General features: G+C 36.4%; 2 protein-coding genes across 2 annotated transcripts; one reads left to right on the top strand and one right to left on the bottom strand.

Moving 5' to 3' along the window:
- Positions 1–220: 220 nt before the first annotated feature.
- On the bottom strand, positions 221–6,437 carry LOC107675619 (uncharacterized). The gene is made up of 10 exons (XM_016470020.1): positions 6,302–6,437; positions 4,821–5,033; positions 4,365–4,483; positions 3,906–4,216; positions 3,446–3,563; positions 3,028–3,297; positions 1,628–1,764; positions 1,446–1,508; positions 1,197–1,232; positions 221–1,097 (listed from the first exon to the last, which is right to left on the bottom strand). Exons 1-10 carry the CDS (start codon positions 6,368–6,370, stop codon positions 715–717), a joined length of 1,719 nt encoding a protein of 572 aa, XP_016325506.1. The 5' UTR covers positions 6,371–6,437; the 3' UTR covers positions 221–714.
- Positions 6,438–8,267: 1,830 nt separating this feature from the next.
- LOC107675617 (serine/threonine-protein kinase mTOR-like) lies at positions 8,268–20,765 on the top strand (the record flags this gene model as incomplete). Its single annotated transcript, XM_016470019.1, has 12 exons — positions 8,268–8,338; positions 9,294–9,448; positions 10,516–10,624; positions 10,816–11,048; positions 11,658–11,858; positions 11,950–12,084; positions 13,261–13,536; positions 14,318–14,426; positions 14,658–14,841; positions 16,596–16,724; positions 17,057–17,301; positions 20,496–20,765. Coding segments are annotated over exons 2-12 (2,011 nt in total), but the record flags the coding sequence as incomplete, so codon positions are not given.
- Between the last annotated feature and the right edge of the window lie 417 nt (positions 20,766–21,182).

The raw sequence follows: 21,182 nt of genomic DNA, 5'->3' as shown, positions 1-21,182 counted from the left end.
TATATATATATATATATATAAACAATACCTTGCTACGTGTACTGCGTTAGGCTAACCGAGACTTGTCATTTGCACTTTGCTCTTTTGTTAGTTTTGATTGCTTCTATTGTCCTCATTTGTAAGTCGCTTTGGATAAAAGCGTCTGCTAAATGACTAAATGTTTATGTAATGTAAATATGACATAAAAGCAGTAATGCTCATTCACATTACATGGGTTTGGACAATGAAGACATCAGAAACACATTTTCTGTTTGTATAGGGTTGTTAAAAGGTAAGTTACAGGTGTCTGGACACCTTGAAATATATGGTGGCCAGCATAGGTGCAATTATTATATAAAGTCATAATATGACAATACAAACTGAAACAGAACATTCAATGAATAGGGAAAAAATGAAGGGTGGAACTTGATTTTTATTCAGTCAATTGACTGCATGGTGAAAAGTGGGTGTTTCATACCTGAATGGAGCCAGTTTATTACATTATTATCAAAATTACAATGTTTTCTCTTTTAGAATAATGTGCATTGTTGAATTGTGCACATCAATACCAGAAATATAAAATAAATGGTGTAAACACTGATTTCTTGTAATGCTCAGGTTTCATGATGTTCATGCCAAGCTTCTCAAGGCTTATTGATTTAATAGCTTCTATATAGTGTTTGGATCTCTTAACCCACCACATGCTGGTGGCGGTGGTGTGTTGGGGACAGGAGGTTAGTCTGTCTTCTCAAGGGTGTTATTGTCTTGCAAACAGAATGTGAGAGTTTGGGGATTGTTGTTGGATCTGCTGTTGCAGTATGGGTGCTCTCTTCTTGAGTTCTTTGGAGGTCTGCCAACAGCTCTTCGTCCAGCCAAAGCCCCTCTCCTCCGTGGACCTGTAGCTGGTAGTACATTGATCTGATTGATTATCGGAGTGGTCTTACCAAAGGAAAAGAGTGATGCCTGAAGAGCACTGTCAGTCTTTATTTGAAAGAAACTGGACACAAAAGCTCTTACAGGCGGTGTAAAACTTGCATCCTCATTCAGCTTCTTTTTCAGCATCCCAAAAATCTCCTCAAGCTGTCCATCTAAAGACCCAACGACCTCTTCAGCTGCACCTAAACAGATAAGATACAATGCTAATGACTGTGTTGACTGTTAACAGTTTTAGTCTGATTAATGTGAGATTATTAATGTAAGATGCTTAAATGACGTACTTGGGCCTGGCTCATTGTCTTCTGTGAAATGCTCTGCTTAACAACAGAAAGACTGTTTGTGTACATACTGTAATAGCCCATGTAATAATCACTTAACAAAATGTCTGCTTCCATATTAAATCTGTATCTCAGAAAACACTGAGACACAGCTCACATACAGAGTCACAAGACCACAATAAGCACATTTTGACTGGTCTGTTTCATATGTGAACTGCGTCTCACAAAGTGACCAAAGATGAGTTGCTTCACCTGTAGTGATGATTGGCACAGCATCAACAGACACTCCATCTTCAATGCATGCGGTGTGTCCTTCTGCTTGTTTTACAGAAAGAACAATGTGAAATCTCTTCTATAATATCTCTTCATAGACAACTATTATTTATGTAGTCTTGTTTTATTTCAGCAGGTGCATGAAATATGTCCCTATTCACCTGTATCTGCTGTTGTCTCCCATGATTGTTCCAACTCTAAGGGTTTAAAAAGCTCGTCTGAAATGTCCTTCCCTGAACAGACACCCATATATTGCACAAGAAAAAAAAAACTGGAATTAAACAACAGTTTTCGGCATTTGGATGCAATTTAATTTAAATAAAAATAGGCATAAATGTTGAATATATCTGTAACACTTTTTCAATTTAAAGTAAACATCCTGTATATGCACACTACTTTTTGTGTAACAGAGAGTTACAATTAAGCAAAAAGGTGGGCTGGGTGGTATATTTACTTTGTAAGATATATCGACATCTTTTCATAAACGCAAGACAACTGTTTATAAGAATATAGAGTGGTGTGATGTTGCAAGCACATTTGAAAAATAGCGAGTACGCAGAGTGAGCTGTTGCAGGGAAAGTGCAATATCCAAATGGTCCTAAATATGAGACATGCTTTATTTTAAGCCCTTCAATAACGCTTCATGAGCATATAGTTTAAAGTGCCTTACCCTTACATTTCATTCACATTTTATCTGTAAATGTTAGAATGTCATGTGAGTATTTCCATTTTGCTTAAAGGATGCAAAGAGGATAAGTGGCTTGGAGAATGGATGGATAAAGGCTTGTCCTGACAGCGAGCTAGTCTCCGCTAAACTTCACAGACCTGGCTAAAGGAGCATGTGCATGTGCATGCACATCAAACAGGCTGAGCGCAACTATGAGGGCACAGGGCAGTATTTCTGACTAAAATAAAATATACATTATGCTAAAACATTTGTTGTTAGACGTGTTTTAGACATTTGTTGTTCCACATTTATAAAATATAGTAATTATAAAATATTTTTTATAAGAGCAGTAAGATCTCATCAAGCCCTGTATAAGAACAGTTACCTCTGAGTCTTCTACCTCTGTTCCTGTAACAGTAATATTTACATTTTAACCCTTCATGTAGGCTATAACCTAGCCTACACAGATACATTCACTATATTTATTTTCATAGCCTTCCATTTGCACATTGTCTGATCTATCTATCTATCTATCTATCTATCTATAAAACTCAGCATCATGTGACCAAAATGTACAAATCCATAAATGGCATCACAGGGAGGATTATGACTGTGTCAAATCAGTCAATCTTTTAAAAATTTCACATATATTGTCTTCTTAAGGTTAATTCAGTTTCTCAAATGATAAAATCCTTTAGAAACATCACAATATTTAGGATTAAATATATCAAATTATTTTTTACGTGATCGTTCACCTCTTGACATTTTTTTAAATCATTAAACAAAATTATGTGTAAAACTTTTTCCAATAATGTGTGAAATAAACATGAATGCAATTATTACAAAGATTTACACACGAGTTTGAAACACGTGTTTTGAACTAGTTTGACTGACCTGTAGCAGAACTGAAGGTCTGGGCAGATGGATCGATCCGCAGTAGCGTAAATGTAGTTATCGCCTTCCTCTTCCTGCAGGCTGTATTTAATATTCTTGAGTGCAGATGAAGGAGAGTGACCGCTTTTGTAGAGCTGTTGTAACTTTTCAATGGTGTCATTCGACACATCTCTCCACCTCATGGCCTCAGCTGTGTTCAGTCTATGATTATGTTCATTCCTCAAGTTCACATGAAGGAAATAGCCCTCTTCAAGGTGTGGGTCTCCTGATCTGTGGAAGGATAGATGAAGTATTATGTTTTAATGCATAGATTGCATGACCTCCTGTGAATTCAATTTATTGTGATCAAACATTTGGGTGTTCAAGATGAATTGAATTGTATTTATAGTACATTACCTTGGTCTCGTTTTGGTCTCACCTGGACTTTCTTTCATACATAAATCTCTTGAGAATCAGAAACATGGTGGCAGGGCAGTTGGTATTTTTGGTCGTTTTGGATGATGAACTTGTGTTTTGTGCTGGCATCTCAGATCCACCTGAATTTACACAGGCTCTCAAAATTTTAATACTGAACATTAATTCCTTTTTTCCAAAACATCTTTGCTATTAATCATGCAACCATTATTACATTTTCGTTAATCATCACTAAATTTCTCTTTATTACAATAACTATGGCCAAAGCTTTACATTAACCAAGAGTCTTCAAATGATAAAATCCTTTAGAAACATCACAATATTTAGGATTAAATATATCAAATTATTTTTTACGTGATCGTTCACCTCTTGACATTTTTTTAAATCATTAAACAAAATGATGTGTAAAACTTTTTCCAATAATGTGTGAAATAAACATGAATGCAATTATTACAAAGATTTACACACGAGTTTGAAACACGTGTTTTGAACTAGTTTGACTGACCTGTAGCAGAACTGAAGGTCTGGGCAGATGGATCGGTCCGCAGTAGCATAAATGTAGTTATCGCCTTCCTCTTCCTGCAGGCTGTATTTAATATTCTTGAGTGCAGATGAAGGAGAGTGACCGCTTTTGTAGAGCTGTTGTAACTTTTCAATGGTGTCATTCGACACATCTCTCCACCTCATGGCCTCAGCTGTGTTCAGTCTATGATTATGTTCATTCCTCAAGTTCACATGAAGGAAATAGCCCTCTTCAAGGTGTGGGTCTCCTGATCTGTGGAAGGATAGATGAAGTATTATGTTTTAATGCATAGATTGCATGACCTCCTGTGAATTCAATTTATTGTGATCAAACATTTGGGTGTTCAAGATGAATTGAATTGTATTTATAGTACATTACCTTGGTCTCGTTTTGGTCTCACCTGGACTTTCTTTCATACATAAATCTCTTGAGAATCAGAAACATGGTGGCAGGGCAGTTGGTATTTTTGGTCGTTTTGGATGATGAACTGTATGTTTTGTGCTGGCATCTCAGATCCACCTGAATATACACAAGGCTCTCAAAATTTTAATACTGAACATTAATTCCCTTTTTTTCCAAAACATCTTTGCTATTAATCATGCAACCATTATTACGTTTTCGTTAATCATCACTAAATTTCTCTTTATTACAATAACTATGGCCAAAGCTTTACATTAACCAAGAGTCTGCTTAGCCAAGGTGGCTTGATGATTCAACAAAGAAAGTAATTTTAGAGAATGTTATTACACTGATGAATTGCTTGCAATAAGAACAGGCATGTCTATTATGAAAGGTATACAGGCTCAATTTTGATATTATGTTGCCTTTAAAGTGTACATAAACAGGCTGGTCTTACTCTGTATTTGTTGTAGCGTCCAGAGTCAGGGTATGTCCTGGATTTCCTCCATGTTAAAGCTGAGGACTTCTGGAAGTCCTCCAACCACTTCTGGACCTGCTCCTCAGTAGTCATCTGCAATTTAAGAGCTGCTCTGAAGTTTTCAATATCCCCCGACATTTCCAGCAGTTCATAATGACAAAGTAGATGACTGTAGCCGGGTGGCAAGATTTTCTGCCATGAAAATTGTCAGTTAATAAAACACACACTCAATCTCACAAGAACATGTCCAAGTCACATCTCACCCCAGATTCTAAAGATTTTATTGCTCTGTCACTTTCAATTTTATTTGCATTGTGACTGACATATTCATGCCAATTAAGCACATTTCATCCCTAAACAATTTACTGTAATGCATCAAGATGCTTTTTTTTAAGGTTTTGTAATTCTCAATTTTCTTAAGATGATTTGCATTAAATTTTCATGACTGTAATAATGTGTTTTTAAAATAATGCAGTACAATGAATTTGTGTTTAAATCAGCATAACTCAATGCAGTACAGCAAATGCTAAAATGATGTATTATACACTGCCTGGCCAAAAACAACCAAAACAAAACAAAAAAAGTTGCCATTTGGATTTAATTAAGTAAATACTGAAGAATATGACCCCTTTAAGTCAATATTCACATTAATGACAATTTGAGGGAAAATATTCTTAATTCTCATGAAAATAATTTCACATTAAAAACAATGGCAAATAATATATATATATATAGTATATATATATGTATATATATAGTATATGTGTGTGTGTGTGTGTGTGTGTGTGTATAACAAAAAGTTTTAAATTCAGTTTGGACGGCAGATTCTTCCAGTGGTAATTGGGTGAAAATAAGAAATTAATCCCACACTGAAATTGGTTTAATCTATATGTTGGCCAATATGTTTGACGTTCAATTTACATCAAATCAACGTCATGTCAAGTTTTTGACATCAGTATCGCATATTTGACCTGTTTTTTTACGTCAATTTTTATGTCAATTTGATGTCTTTTCAACATCAATTGCCCACTGGGTAGCTTTAGTAACTTGTATTTTTGCAGCAAGAATTATAGCATGTCTCATTTTCACTATGGCAGCAGTGGTGATTGGCTCTCCATGTGTTTAGACCTTTTCCGTTTATGTTTCATAACATTTTATAGAAAAAACAGTTGCATTGAAGAGCCACATGGTTTTATCTAAAGGTATTAACTACGGTTATTATAAATACAATGGTATAATAACTATGCTATAACTATGGTATAGATTCATACTGATCAGCAAGACTTTCTTTTATTAAAACATGAATTGAATACGCTATCGAGCTGTATAATGTTAACGCTAAAGGTAAATAATATAATAATGAATCGTGTCAGCTGTGCTAACGTTAGCCAACTAGCTCACACAAAATCAGGCCTCGCTCTTTAAAACAGCAGCTGCTAATAATATGAATACATACAAACCTCCACATGATCTGTGTCCTCTGCTGCTTTATCCTCTCTAACACAATGCTGACACTTTAATAGTGTCATTTTGAGCAGCTGAACAAAACCGAAGAGCTAAACTTCGCAATCGGTTTTATACGTTAACCGTCCTACGCAAAACTCTCGCGAGATTTACATGGATTTATTTGGAAGACACCGCGCGAGTTTTCAAGTTGATCAAGATTATTGGATTCAAGAACCATGGTAAAAAGGCTTTGCTTTGCAATAGCATTTGGTAACATTAAATTACAGACATACACATTTTCACACACACAAAAATGTTTTATAAAATAATAACGAGAAGAAAGAAGATTTATTTATTGTGTATTTATTTGGTTGGTGGTTCTTGTCCAATTTATGTTTATGTCGTTTAGGGACAGATAACATTCTAATTTATTTTGTTGAGCTGTTGCTTCTGTCCAGTGTCTTATTTTTGTTTTTTAATAAATTGGTCTGATTGGGGGTTTTATAACCAACTGAATTCGTTTTAGCTAGATTCTGATTCTCTCAGATTGTTGACAACCTTGTTGCTGATGTTTAAACTTTATACCAAGATATGTGTAGTTCTGACTGTGTTAAAGGGAAATGTTTTCTAATGTGAAGTTATGATATTGGTCTTGCCAGCTGTAAGTAATTATTTATTTATTTATTTTCAGAATATCATTATTTTAGTCTTTTTGCAGTTAACCGACAGAGCCAGGTTATAAACAGAAGGTATTTGACTTAAGTGTCTAATAGAGTAAGACTGGGTGCTTCAGAGTGTTCCAGAGCCCTTGCTTGTTCATTGATTTATACATTATTGAATAGGGTGTAGCCCTGCCTTACCCCAGGACTCTGAGGGAGGAAATCTTTGTATTAAAAAAAAAATTGTTGTTGTGCATATTGATTTGACAACGTTCTATGTTTTTCCTCTGACACTGCACTGAATCAACTTAAGTAAATATCCTTCATGCCAAACTAAATCATAACTTTTTTAAATCAACAAAGCATGAGAATATTCTGGTTAATTTGCTTGTCATTTAGTGCATGTACAGTGTATGGTCTGGTGTGCAATATTTTGGTTGGAAGCCAATGGATGTTGCAGAAAAGATTACCTATGGTTTACATACATAAACTATGGCAGTTGTTGGGGTTGAATTTGTCTCCGCTTTTATAAATAGGGGTAATAGTTCCAGTAATGAGGCCATGGCTCCAGATTTTGGAAATACACCTGCACTGAGGATGATTTAAAAGAAAAAAATGTTAGGATGGCCAATTTAAAATTATAGTCTGTGTATTTAATACTTTTGTTTAGGATGGTGTCAATACAACAAGCTTTTGGAGATTTTAGGGTTTATATTTTGTTTGATAGTTTAATAGGAGAGTCCAAAGGGTTCTGGTCTTTGACAATTGACGATAAAAGACATAATTTGTTGTATAGTGCTTTGTATAAGGTTGTTCTCTATTCTGGATAGTTAGTTCTTCATTATGAGGTTTATTTAGTCATTTTTAATGTTCCCAAAAGTGATTTGATTTTAAAGATTGGTCCGTCCTAACCAGCACTGAGAAAAGTAACAAGTAACGTTACCACGTGACTATGCCGTTCATGTGCCGTCTGGACAATAATTTTATACCTGAATAATGACAATTAAAATAAACCTTTCTAGGTAAAATATTTATTATATGATATTATTTAGACACCTCCCATTAAACATTAGGGCCGGTAAGCCACTCTTCTTTATATTTTATGATTCAAACACTAAGCGTACTGGTTTGTAATCTTATCGTATTTCTATGGCATTACCAGTGTTATACGCAATTTTTAGTACGTAGTGCTTGTACGTGAATTGGATTCACCCCATGTTTCTTTCCTGCTTGAGACGCTTCCGTCTGAGCGAATGATTGGTTAAACTCTACAGTCGAGAGTTTCAAAGTGATTGTCTATTGGCGGATGGGACGTCACTCAAAGGTTGTGCCCGCCCTCTGTGTTTGCAATTTCACGACTGCATTGCATCTAGTGGAAAACCCTTAACTCAAGTAAATACTGATTTTCTAAATACTGCATTTCTAAATACATGTAAGGTTAACGTTAATCCGTTAAAATGTTCTGTTTGATATTACGTAAGCAGTTGATAAGCACTTGCTAAAATAACCCGACTGTGGCTGTAGGTAGCACCTATGGCTAACTAACGTTAATCTATCTATCGATTCATCCGCTATATGTGCTGTTATTGTGTTTTTCTATTATTCTCACGAATAACTGTGATCTACATGCTTTTCTCTTATATTTTATCGGAGGTAGGAACTGCTGAGCATTCTTTAAAAATGATAAAATTGCCTGTATTCAGTCGGGGTTAAAAGATCCGAGCTGGAAGCTGTAAGATTGTAGGTTAAATCCTAGATCAAGACACCTTTGAGGCACTGGATCACTAATAATTGCAAGCTGCTTCATTTGTCTGTTTATCCATTTAATGGGTATGGTGCGGTGTAGTAGATCTGAGCTGAAAACTTTTACTGTTGCCATTAGCATATATAATGCTGTTATACATTTTAACTAACTGAATGACCTTTGTTACAGTGTGAACACTTTATTCACTTTGTCCAATAATGATATTCTTCTTGTTTTATTGGAGTGCCGCTTAAGGGAACAGTGTCATTTTAAATAGGTGGAGGTGGGTCTTTAGATGCTTCTGTATATTCTGGCATCAGCACATTTAGAGTATGTAAAGTGACATTATCACCATGAAGTAATGCAATACAGAATAACAGAAAACTCCCACTTCACTATTTTTTCATGGCATTATGGAATTGCCTGATAAAATATGCATATTTTTCATAAAGGGATACTGAATGTAAAATTGTTTCTTAATTTCTAAAGTATAGTAAAAGAGGTTTATTGGCATCTGGAAATCGAGATCATCATTTAATCTGATCATCTTACACAGTCACTTAACACAGTTGTTTCTGATATGGCAGAGTGTTTGAATTGCAGGCAGATCTACAGGTAGCTGAGTCCCAGCCGCCAGCATGTCTGGCACTGCTACAGTCCTGCAGCAGTTTGTGAGTGGCCTTAAGAGTCGAAATGAAGACACACGTGCCAAAGCTGCCAAAGACCTCCAGCATTATGTCACCACAGAACTAAGAGAGGTAAACTGTACTACTTTTATCCTTGATCCAAATATTTACATCGTTAAGCTTCATCAAAACAGTCAAAAGCATAGCTTTGACAAGTAATTTCTATATATCTTTTGCCTAAATGTAATGTCTTATTACCACACCTGTGATTGACAATTAACTGAAGTTATTTTGTCTTGCAATGTGTTTAAACATACAAGAAAGGAAACATGTTTACAGTATATACACTAGAATAATGGAAGCATAACAGCATGTGCATGACCACACACCTAGATAGACACCAGTGAAATTTCACAATTCCTATTTCAGTACCACAGCAAAACCTAACCAATATAAAGTTAAAACCTTATTAATAACCAAAAAATCAGTATTAAATAAAATATTTTACAAGAAATAGCACAAATAAATATAGTAAGAACAAACGAAGATACAGTACAAATGAAATACATGGTGCTCTTTAGTTAGGTTCAACAGTAGTATTCAGGAAAGAAATAATACAGAAATTAATCAATCTAATTATTATCAAATGTAAAATAAAACTGCAGTCTTCACTGTATATATTAAATATAGATTAATTGTACATTAAACCTACAAAATGTATTAATTCTTTGTTAGTTTGAATATTAATATTAATGACAGATAACATCAGGCATATTAGGCTACCTAATGCACAGATCCAGTATTAACAGAGATGGTTTCAGTGATCTGATCGCAAAGTGTTTTAGATCCCGTTTCCACCTGTATTTAGTGCTGACCACTTGTGATTCAATCATCAAAAACATCTTAATTACAGGGAGTTGCAAAATATCTATTTGCAAGTCCGCAATCAGTCCAGCTTTACACTGCCTGTTGTAGCACCTATGTGACATCGGTCTTTGAATTATCTACATTTGTGGGCTTTACCTAGTAAATAATAAATAACATGTGCGGCAATTTGTGATTGATTACATGAGCGCATCATTTACAGTGTTTAACTGAAATTTTGTAATCACTTGACAGACATACATTAAAGTATACATAAATATAAAGTACTGGGAAGAGTCATGTTTAGTGAGCAGTGTTTTTGCTTCTGACTCAAGCTGAGCCAAGATGAAGCCACCACCTTCTACGACGAGCTGAACCACCACATATTCGAGTTGGTTTCCAGCTCAGATGTGAATGAGAAAAAAGGTGGTATCCTGGCCATAGGTGAGTATTAACCCAATGACAATTGCTGTCTACTATATATTGTTATTTTTAATCAACATGTAAACTAATGTGGCCTTATGTTTCTATTTTGCCAGATCTACCTATAATTTTCCATTGAAAGTCACTTGTCACCATTGTATTGCTTTGTTTGATGCATTTTTTTAATCATTGTGTAATGGCTGTTTCTCCAGTGAGTTTGATTGGTGTGGAAGGGGGAAATGCCACCCGTATCAGCCGTTTTGCCAACTACCTGCGCAACCTGCTTCCCTCCAGCGACTCAGTGGTCATGGAGATGGCCTCTAAGGCCATGGGTCACCTGTCCATGGCGGGAGACACCTTCACTGCGGAGTATGTGGAGTTTGAGGTGAAGAGAGCTCTAGAATGGCTGGGAGCAGACAGGAATGAGGGCAGACGGCATGCAGCGGTGCGTAGAAACACTTCACTGAATATTATATTGTCATGATGAATTACAAGGTAACTGTTTGAAGCCTTTAAGTTAAAGTAGCATTTTTCCTTGTTGTAGGTTTCTTCTAAATTAATGCTATAGTTTACCCAAAAATGAAAATGTTGTCATCAGTTACTCACCCTCATGTTGTTCCAAGCCTGGATGATTTTCTTTCTTCTGTTGAACACAAAAGAAGTTATTTTGAAGAATGTTGGTACCTAAACAGTGGCTGGTAGCCATTGAATTCCATAGTATTTTGCCCTACTATGGAAGTCAATGGCTAACAGCAACTGTTTGGTTACCTGCATTCTTTAAAATATCTTCTTTTATGTTCAACAGAAGAAAGAAAATAGTACAGATTTGGAACAACTTGAGGATGAGTAAATCATGACAGAATTTCCATTTTTGGGTTAACTATCCCTTTAATGCCACTTATATGTTCTGATATAAACTTTATATCAGATTCTCTTACACTTGACTGTATGTTATTGGTGGATTTTAGCTTCCTTAACAGTACTTCATTCTGTGTCTCTTTGCTCTCTTCTGTCTAATGTGAACTGAACCCACTTGCCACTGTTTTTGTTTCAGGTGCTGGTTTTGCGAGAGCTCGCTGTTAGCGCACCCACATTCTTCTTCCAGCAGGTGCAGCCGTTCTTTGATAACATTTTCTATGCTGTGTGGGACTGCAAACAGGCGATCCGTGAGGGAGCAGTATCTGCACTCAGAGCCTGTCTGATCCTCACCACCCAGAGAGAGACCAAAGAGATGCAGAAGCCACAGTGGTACAAGGTCAGAATTAAAACACCTTTGAATGTCTTTAAATGTGTGTGTGTGTTATGGGTATGGCCACACATTCCATATATTTTGTTGTCATAAACAGCAAACGTTTGAGGAAGCCGAAAAGGGTTTTGATGAGACTCTGGCTAAAGAGAAAGGCATGAATAAGGATGACCGTGTCCATGGAGCTCTACTGATTCTCAATGAACTGGTGCGAATAAGCAGTATGGAGGGAGAGGTAAGATATCGCTCATGCTACAGGTAGCATAACACATGATTTGTGAGTTTTTGCTGCTGCTTTGTTCGTTCTTTCATTGTTTTGCTCTTTTGTTATTTGCTTTTTCTGCTTGTTATTTGTGTTATTTATCATTCGTTTGATCTTTTATTTCCTAGGCTGTTTATGTGTTGCTTTTGATTTGTTTTCATTTTTTGTTTGTCCTTTCAATTGTTTGTTTGCATTATTTACTTTTGTTTCTTTCATTTTGTTTGATCTTTCAATCAAATTTGACGTAACTCATTGCTTCAATGCTTTTATTCATTATAGGGCTGTTGCGGTGAATAAATATTTATCTATCTATCTACATAATTAAGCTCATTATATTATTATAGGTGTAATATTATGTTCTGATTCTGACTGGACAAGAGGCTTTCAGTGTTGTTGAGATTTCAGCAGTGCAGGGAGTTGTCTCTGTATTCATTTTACACAGTCTGTCAGTCAGTGCAGTTACATTATTATGCCAGGAGGTGGCGGCAAGGGACTGTCTTTACGAGTGAGTCAACTAAAACGTTTAAATACGCTGATTAATTCATAATTGAAATAAAGTTTTGAAATTAATTTAACTTTGAGCGCCACTTTACAAGGCTCAATCGATGATCAGCGCCTTACCTGGGTAATGCTGAAGCTGATGTTTCACTTCATAGAGAACAATGCCATTGGTTCAATGCATTGAACAGCTCTGACGCAGTCATGGGAAATCCCCTTAAATGCTGAAAAGATACTATGACAAAGATATCGCTTTTATCTTCAGATAACTGATGGCAAACTGATTTTTCCCCACAAATATATGACTAGAATAGTATAGACGCAGGCAATCGTGCATGCTCAGACGATCTCTCTCTCTCTCTCTCTCTCCGTCTGATGCACATCTACAGAACCTATGTACAAATCACAATGGTACACAGTCTTAATGACGTAAAAAAAAAGTTAAAAAATATTACTCTCTTCACTTTTGTTATGATATAAACTTACTGAACGTCCAGTACACGTGCATTAAGGGTAAAACAAGAAGGGCATAGCCTCATGAAAAAAAAACATGAGCATCGCAGTTGCTTGCTATACTCTGCGGTTGGCTTGTCAGTATTGTGACAGCCCTAATTCATTATTTGTTTCATTTGTTATCTTTCATTCCTGCAGCGTATGAGAGAGGAAATGGAGGAGATTACACAGCAGCAGATGGTTCATGATAAGTACTGCAAGGAGCTGATGGGTTTCAGCACTAAACCTCGCCACATCACGCCCTTCACCAGCTTTCAGTCAGTGCAGCCGCAGCAGTCCAATGCTCTGCTGGGGCTGCTGGGATATAGCACACCACAGGGCTTCCTAAGTTTTGGAGCTGCACCTGTTCCCTCCAAAAGCACGCTGGTGGAAAGCCGGTACTGCAGAGAACTGATGGAGGAGAGTTTTGACCAGGTGATCAGTGATTGCATTTACTACTGAAGAGGAAAGAACTGTCTGCATCTGGTCTCAAAATAAGCAGTCCCAGTAGTAAAGTTTAGGAAGAAATTGTAGCATGTTTTTAGTATGTAGCATGTTTTGTAGCAAAAAAAAAAATATATATTTTTTTTAAGTCAATCAATTTAGGGTACATTTCATGTCCATTTATGATAATTCTTCTCTTTTTCTAACAATTCACTTCAGAAAAATTATATTTTATCCATTAAGTGAAAGCATAAGTATAATCTGACAGTTGTTTTCAAATATACAGTACAGTCATATTTGAGGTTAACCTAAACAAGAGTCGACGTGGAGTTTTGCATAACATCTCTTAAAATTGCCAAAATTAATTTTTAAGGCTTATTTATGATAAAAAGTTCTATCTTTAGTGAAGGTGCTGAGAAGATCACATGGATATCTATAATGGTCTTTCTGATTTTCTGAAAAATCAACTTTTCCAAACCCTTCTATACAATACAAGCCGAATTCTAAGTTAACTGGACAATCATGTCACAAATTTGGCATGTATTTAAGAAATCCCCTGATAAAAAGGTTTCATTTTTTTGATTCCTCAAATTTTAGGCAATGTATTATTCAGGAGTGAACCATATTGTCTAAATAACGTCTCTGTGGTGTATAAGATTGTAGTGTTAGTTATAACTTTAGACATTTCTTAAAACTGTGCAACTGTGATCAGGGAAGTTGACATTTCCCACAGCATCGAAGGATCTAATGTATTTTGTTGCTGTTGCATCAGGTGTGCCGTTGGGTGCTGAAATACAGGACCAGTAAGAATCCGCTCATTCAGATGACTATCCTAAACCTACTGCCCCGACTTGCTGCCTTCCAGCCTCACACTTTCACTGGTACACTTGCTTGTGATTACATCCCAGCCTTACTTCCAAAGCTGGATTTTGACTATTTTAGTAATTATATTTGTTTCTAATTCAGTGACATTCAGATATTTTAATTCTATATCAAAGTTGTCAAATACATTGTGGGCTCACTGTGCATATTAGGATATTTATTTTTTGTTTGGCTTCACTTTTTGCTATATTTGATTGACTATATATTAAAGATTTTTCTTCTGCCCTCAGATCAGTATTTACAGGACACTATGGGGCACCTGCTGGGCTGCCTGAAGAAAGAGAAGGAGAGAACGGCAGCATTTCAAGCGTTGGGGTTGCTGGTGGTTGCTGTGAGGGCCGAAATTCAGCCCTACCTCAGCAAGATCCTGGAGATCATCAAAGCTGCACTGCCACCTAAAGACTTTGCACACAAGTAAGAACCTGAAACCATTCAAATCTAAACTTTTGTTAGCACACAGCTCAAATACAAACACTGTTTAGAGGCCTGCAAAAACTTAAGCAGTAAACAAGACAAGAGGGCATGCTTTACAGTGTTTTATTTTTACCACGGTTAAGCAGACAACCCACACAGCTTTATGTGATTTATTAATTGTTCAAAAACTACTGCAACAATATGAATGATGTTCAGTAAATTATTATAATTTTTTTAATAATAACAATTATGGATCCCATAAAAAAAATTGGTCGAACAGTTTACTTTCTTGTGTTGATGTATTTTCACTTGATTGCTTATATTATTGACAGTAGTAATGAAGCCACTTTCATAATGATTAAACACAACTGTTGGTACATGATCAAGACGTTCCGACACTCTGATTTATTATTTGCTGTTTATTTGCTAGTTGCTTTCATTGCTTGTTATACTGTAGTAGGCTGAAGGCTGTATTTATAATTTAGAGGGTGGGGGAAGTTCTCATTCTAGAAAGTATTTAGTATTTTCCTGGAAAAGAAAGTGCAAATTTTAACGTATAAAATGAGATAAAAGTTATATTGTCAGATTTTAGTCAAGTCAAGTTACCTTTATTTATATAGTGCTTTATACAATACAGATTGTGTCAAAGCAGCTTTACAGGGTTAAACAGGAAAACAGTGTTTTAATAATGCAAACCAAATTCAATTCTGCTGTAAAGCAGCTCTAAAAAGAGGACGATAGTAAACAGTCAGTTTTTCAGTTAAAGTCAGTTCATCATCGATTCAGTGATGCCATCATCCAGCTCAGTCCAGTTCTCAACTTTTAGGAATAATATAATTTGTTTGCCTGTCTGCTGTTTGTCAGTGCCAAGCAACATAATCAAAGATCTAGGCCTACAACTTTTTGTTGTGCGATATATTGCCCCAGAAATAATTGCGATAAGTGATATTATTGTCATTTTAAAGACCATTTTATGCCACTGAATATATAATCATAATGTAACAGCATAATAATGCAAGAAGGCCTACACACTTCCAAATGACAACAAACTTTTAATTTTTAAGAATGTTTAGATCATGGAAATTAAGTATCAAAATATTAGATACCATAAAAACTTGAATAAATGGTAAATGAACATTTTCTAACAAAAAGTGCAAAGTAACAAGTAGAAAAAAAGAAAAATGCACAAAGAACTTGTATGGAGATTTTTCCATCTACAGATTTTTCCCGGACCTTCTTTTCTCTGTAAATTATGGGTGCACAGCACACTATTGCTGAAAAACACAATCACTACTTAGCAGTCAGATGTCCGTATGCACAAAGGCACAGATCCCTAAACAAGACCATATCTGCTGATGAAACTTTTTAAAATTTGAACTAGCACCAACTACACCACGTTATGTACGAGAAGCTGCAAAAGACACTGGCGCAAGTGGAATGTAAAAAACACGGTGACATAAATTTGTAAGTAAATATAATGGGCGATATATTGCGTCACCAAAAATTATTGAGGTCATGTACATATATTGCGCGATAAGTCGATATATTGATTATTGCGACAGGACTACAAAGATCAATATCAAATTTAGCTTATATGTGTCATGACTTTAAACGTGGCTTATCCAGTCAGATTTTAAAACTATCCAAGTGCACTAATGTTGCTCCTGATTCACTAAACATGAAATCTAAAGAATGTTATGTATTTGATTTTCTCCTTCTTTTTGCCCTCTTTCCCATGTTTTGTAATCTTTTAGGAGGCAGAAGACCATGCAGGTGGATGCTACTGTATTCACTTGTATCAGTATGCTGTCCAGAGCTATGGGGCCTAGCATACAACAGGATGTCAAAGAACTTCTCGAGCCCATGTTAGCTGTTGGTCTCAGGTACAGTACAAGTCAAACTGCTTGGGGCTAGTGCTTTATTCTCAGTTTCTCCTTTACAAGGCAATAGTTTTTTTTTAGATGCAAACTCATTGATAGAAACATATTCACTTCTACAATGTTACAGATATGACTAAGACAATTAATAGACATGAAGCATAATAAAAACAGATATGTAGGCACAATATATTTTTGTCTTCAAAATCTAGTTTGAAACATTTAAGCCTTTAGAACAAAAGGTTTTTAACATCATGAATGCTGTCGATTGTGCACAAACCTTTTATTAGCATTGTACATGCCAGAAGAGTCTAATTGCCTGCCTCTCTTCTTCCCAGTCCTGCTCTGACCGCAGTGCTGTACGACCTGAGCAGGCAGATCCCACAGCTGAAGAAGGACATTCAGGATGGGCTGCTAAAAATGCTTTCTCTTGTGCTCATGCACAAGCCTCTGCGTCACCCCGGTATGCCCAAGGGCCTGGCGTACCAGCTGGCGTCACCCAGCCTGACCAATATCCCTGAGGCTAGTGACGTGGGCAGCATCACCCTGGCACTGCGCACTCTAGGCAGCTTTGAATTTGAAGGTACAAGACACTTTAGAGCAGGGGTGTCAAACTCAATTCCTGGAGGGCTGGAGCCCTGCAGAGTTTTGTTCCAACCCTGCTCCAACACAGAAACCATGTAGTCTTCAAATAAGCCTGAAGGACTTGATTGGTTGGATCAGGTGTGTTTAATTAGGGTTGAATCTAAACTCTGCAGGGCTCTGGCCCTCCAGGAATTGAGTTTGACACCCCTGCTTTAGATGATGATGGTTGAAATGAAATTTTACTGTCAACTTAATCATGAATTAATTCGACCAGTTTTTGAAAAATTTGTTTGCAAAGCGCTACTATTAATTAGGTACATTCATTAATAGTTTCTTAAATGGCTGCTGTTGGTCAAAGGCAGGGCTGTCCAGTCCTGTTTTTGCTGGGCCAATGTCCTGCATAATTTTGTTCCAACCCGGTCCTGGACACACCAGCCTGGAAGTTTCTAGTAATCTTGACTATCACGTATTCTATTAATGTCACGTAATTCTATTAATCTACGAGTATCACCTGTATTCATAGTGACAGTGACTAAAATATATGGTTGTGATGTCCATAACATCTGCATTGAAACCCCACACTTGCAGCAGGGAGTGACTCGCTTTGTATATGTGAAAGACAATTAGACAATTGCAGTTCCTTTCATACAGCAGGGGTTTGCCGGAAATGTGGTTGTGAGTCCTGAAAATTCACTGTGGTTACAATATGCGATTGTTACTCTCTTAAATAACCAGACTGTGTGTTAACCAAACATAAACTAAACATATTCTGCCACAGTTTCATAATGGGCTAGTCTGTGAATTGCCTGGTTATGTCAAGGAAGCTCTGTATAATTATTGTTGTGTCCACCAGACACTGATCTAGATTAACTAGTCAACCTCACCAATTGACTATCTGGTTTGTAGACGACTAGTTGACCATCCTGACCTGTCCCTCCCTACTACTGATAGTAATGATGCCTCAAATATATGTTGCTTGCTGAGGAGATTAAACCAGTGAAAAAATCCTAAAGAATTGCACAAGAAGAGGGACCTAAGGCATTTATAGAGACTTGATTACTAAATGAACACAAAATGATATTTACTTAAAATATCAGTTTAAAATCATATATACTATTGGTGCCAATAAAAAAAAATATATGAAAAAGCATGAAAAATAAAACTTTTATCCAAATTGTGAACATATGGGCACTCCCTTTATAATCACTGAAGCTGCCAATCACTTCAGCGCGAGCTCACTGACAAAGCGCTGCATTTTTTCTATCATGTTTACACTTTTTTGGCTATAATGAAAGGATTCATGAACATACGTTTTAAGCAGTATTGAGTGTATTCTGACTAACCTAAATGTGTCTGATCGGCCATTGCATCCTCATGCTTAACACACGATAGCGATCGGTTATCATGCTCAATGCTGTAAAAGCAAGTTGTAAATAAAAGCCTTTGATGCTCGTCATAGAGCGCTCACACGAATACCCACAGGATCGTTTGACAGCTGTTATATACAAGAGATGAAAAGGGGAGTGAAATTGGCTTGCTGTCTTTTTAAGCTAAACTTAACATTATCATGCTATTCCCATGCTATTCCCTAAGTTATTGCAGTAATATTGATAATATTTAATGCATCACGCAGCTCTACCCAGAACACCTTACAGGGCTCCAGACAAAAAAAATATCTTTGGCTCCTATAAGAAACAAAAATAGGCGGCAAATTATTTTTTTAAAGTGCCACAGAATAATCGTGTTTTATTTGATTTTTTTTTTTTTTGAACACTTCAACATTTCAGTCATACTGTCATATGTTTATGTCTCCCCTCCTTTTACAGCATCAGCATTTTAATCCTTCTTGTAAATGTCCTGGGAACTCGGGTTCACTTAAAGTGGGAACAAAATGTCTTTTCCAACTGGAGAGCTATATACAGTCACAAAGAATTGTTTATTACACAGAATCTGTGCCAATATCATGGACCATAACTATGTCAGCATCACTTGGCCATTGAGTGGGCTCCTCCTCAATGCATCCTATAAATGCTGTCATATGTCCTACACACATCCACTCTTCCAATCTTCATTAGTAGGTTAACATGCAATTTATAGGTGTTAAAATTAACCTTTAGCTCCTTGCATTCTTTCTTATAATGTAGACAACAGGTTAAGTAAAGATATTAATATGCAATATAGTGCATGTATTTAGCAATAAGCTCCTCTAGTTCTTTTTTCTAGCTGACTGATGAGCTTATGGACACAGAATGGTTATTCTGAGGTAAATGTATTGTTACGTGGCATTGTTTACAAGCTTTACACGTTTTCCACAGTTTGAAACACTGAATAAGCGATTACATGAGACATTTCAGTAAGTTGTATTATAGGCTATCTTATGTCCATTCATGTTTATTTCGTACTATAGTAGTAAAGAGAAAGATATGATGGGTTCACGTGCTGCTTGAACTGAGGCACTAAAGCGATCACTCATGCCACATTAAAGAGTGCCAAACGGCATTTATTGTTTGAATTTTGTTATGAATTTGGCAGAATTTTAAAGCTGGTACTTTGTTTTTTAAAAGGTAATAGAACAAGCTTACTGTGATTATTGGACGGCAAGTATGCTACAAATAATATGAAGTTCACACGTTAACAGAACACAGCATATAGGCTAAAGATCTTGATAACAACAAGCCATAATCGTATCGGTTATAAACGAGAATTGTTAACGATATTGTTAATGTCCACACAGCTGGCTACAAATAATATGAAGTTCACACGTTAACAGAACACAGCATATAGGCTAAAGATCTTGATAACAATAAGCCATATTCGTATCGGTTATAAACGAAAATTGTTAACGATATTGTTAATGTCCACACAGCTGACAGCTTTACCTGTTGTAGTCTGTTCAAGTTGTGCACAAAATAGACTCTGCTTTTCTGCTCTTTTACTTTGCAGGTCACTGTCAATTTCGATCTCAGTTTCTGCCACAACTAACTGTTTTTCCACTAAAACTATGATGTGCATTGTCATAGTTTATTATGTCAACACAACAAAAGATGTGATTGCAAAACAATCAGGAAAAAAGGCATTAGATGCACATTTTTTAAACATAACATGTTAATTTATATAGTCGCCAGTGGCGATCTCAGCAAAAATATCACTGGCAAATTAATCTTTTTTCATTACTGTTTGGTTCATTTTTAGGTCATTCGTTGACTCAGTTTGTGCGCCACTGTGCTGACCACTTCCTGAACAGTGAGCACAAGGAGATCCGCATGGAGGCAGCGCGCACCTGCTCGCGTCTGCTCACCCCCTCCATGCGGATCTGCATGGAGGCAGCGCGTACCTGCTCGCGTCTGCTCACCCCCTCCATCCACCTGATCAGCGGCCACGGTCACGTCGTCAGTCAGACCGCTGTGCAGGTGGTGGCTGACGTTCTCAGCAAGTTACTGGTGGTTGGCATCACTGACCCAGGTGAGAGAGACAGCTGCTTAAATCCATGGTAGCTTATAGATTATGTATACATTTCTGTAAGTTTATACTCGTACAATTGGTCCATAAATGTATTAAATTAAATGAAGGGTTGCAAATATGTCTATACCCTTGAATAAATTCAACAAACATTGAGAACCGTGTTACATAAATTAGTTGTAGGTCTAATTTAACTAGTTGTACTAGTTTTTACTGCTCAGTAACTTGCAAAATAGTCATAAAAACCATCATGAAAAAGAATAGTGATAAGATTGTGGATCATAATTTAATATCACCCACCCCTACTTCTTTGTAATGATTGTACAAGTTCACGACAAATTGCCACATCTATATGTGACCCTGGAGCACAAAACCAGTCTTAAGTCGCAATAGCCAAAAATACATTGTATGGGTCAAAAT

This window comes from Sinocyclocheilus anshuiensis, unplaced genomic scaffold (assembly GCF_001515605.1).
Source record: "Sinocyclocheilus anshuiensis isolate Anshui unplaced genomic scaffold, SAMN03320099.WGS_v1.1 scaffold2230, whole genome shotgun sequence".
NCBI lineage: Eukaryota > Metazoa > Chordata > Actinopteri > Cypriniformes > Cyprinidae > Sinocyclocheilus > Sinocyclocheilus anshuiensis.
The sequence above is the reverse complement of the archived record's forward strand: the minus strand, read 5'-3'. Positions and strand labels throughout refer to the sequence as shown.

What these genes read in the sequence shown, in the direction of transcription:
- LOC107675619 (XM_016470020.1), bottom strand. Translation starts at nt 6,370, where the DNA reads ATGACACTATTAAAGTGTCAGCATTGTGTTAGAGAGGATAAAGCAGCA. An exon ending in ATGTATGAAAGAAAGTCCAG is followed by an intron (nt 4,217 to 4,364) that starts GTGAGACCAAAA and finishes ATCCTTCCACAG; the next exon opens with ATCAGGAGACCCACACCTTG. An exon ending in GGAGACAACAGCAGATACAG is followed by an intron (nt 1,509 to 1,627) that starts GTGAATAGGGAC and finishes TAAAACAAGCAG; the next exon opens with AAGGACACACCGCATGCATT.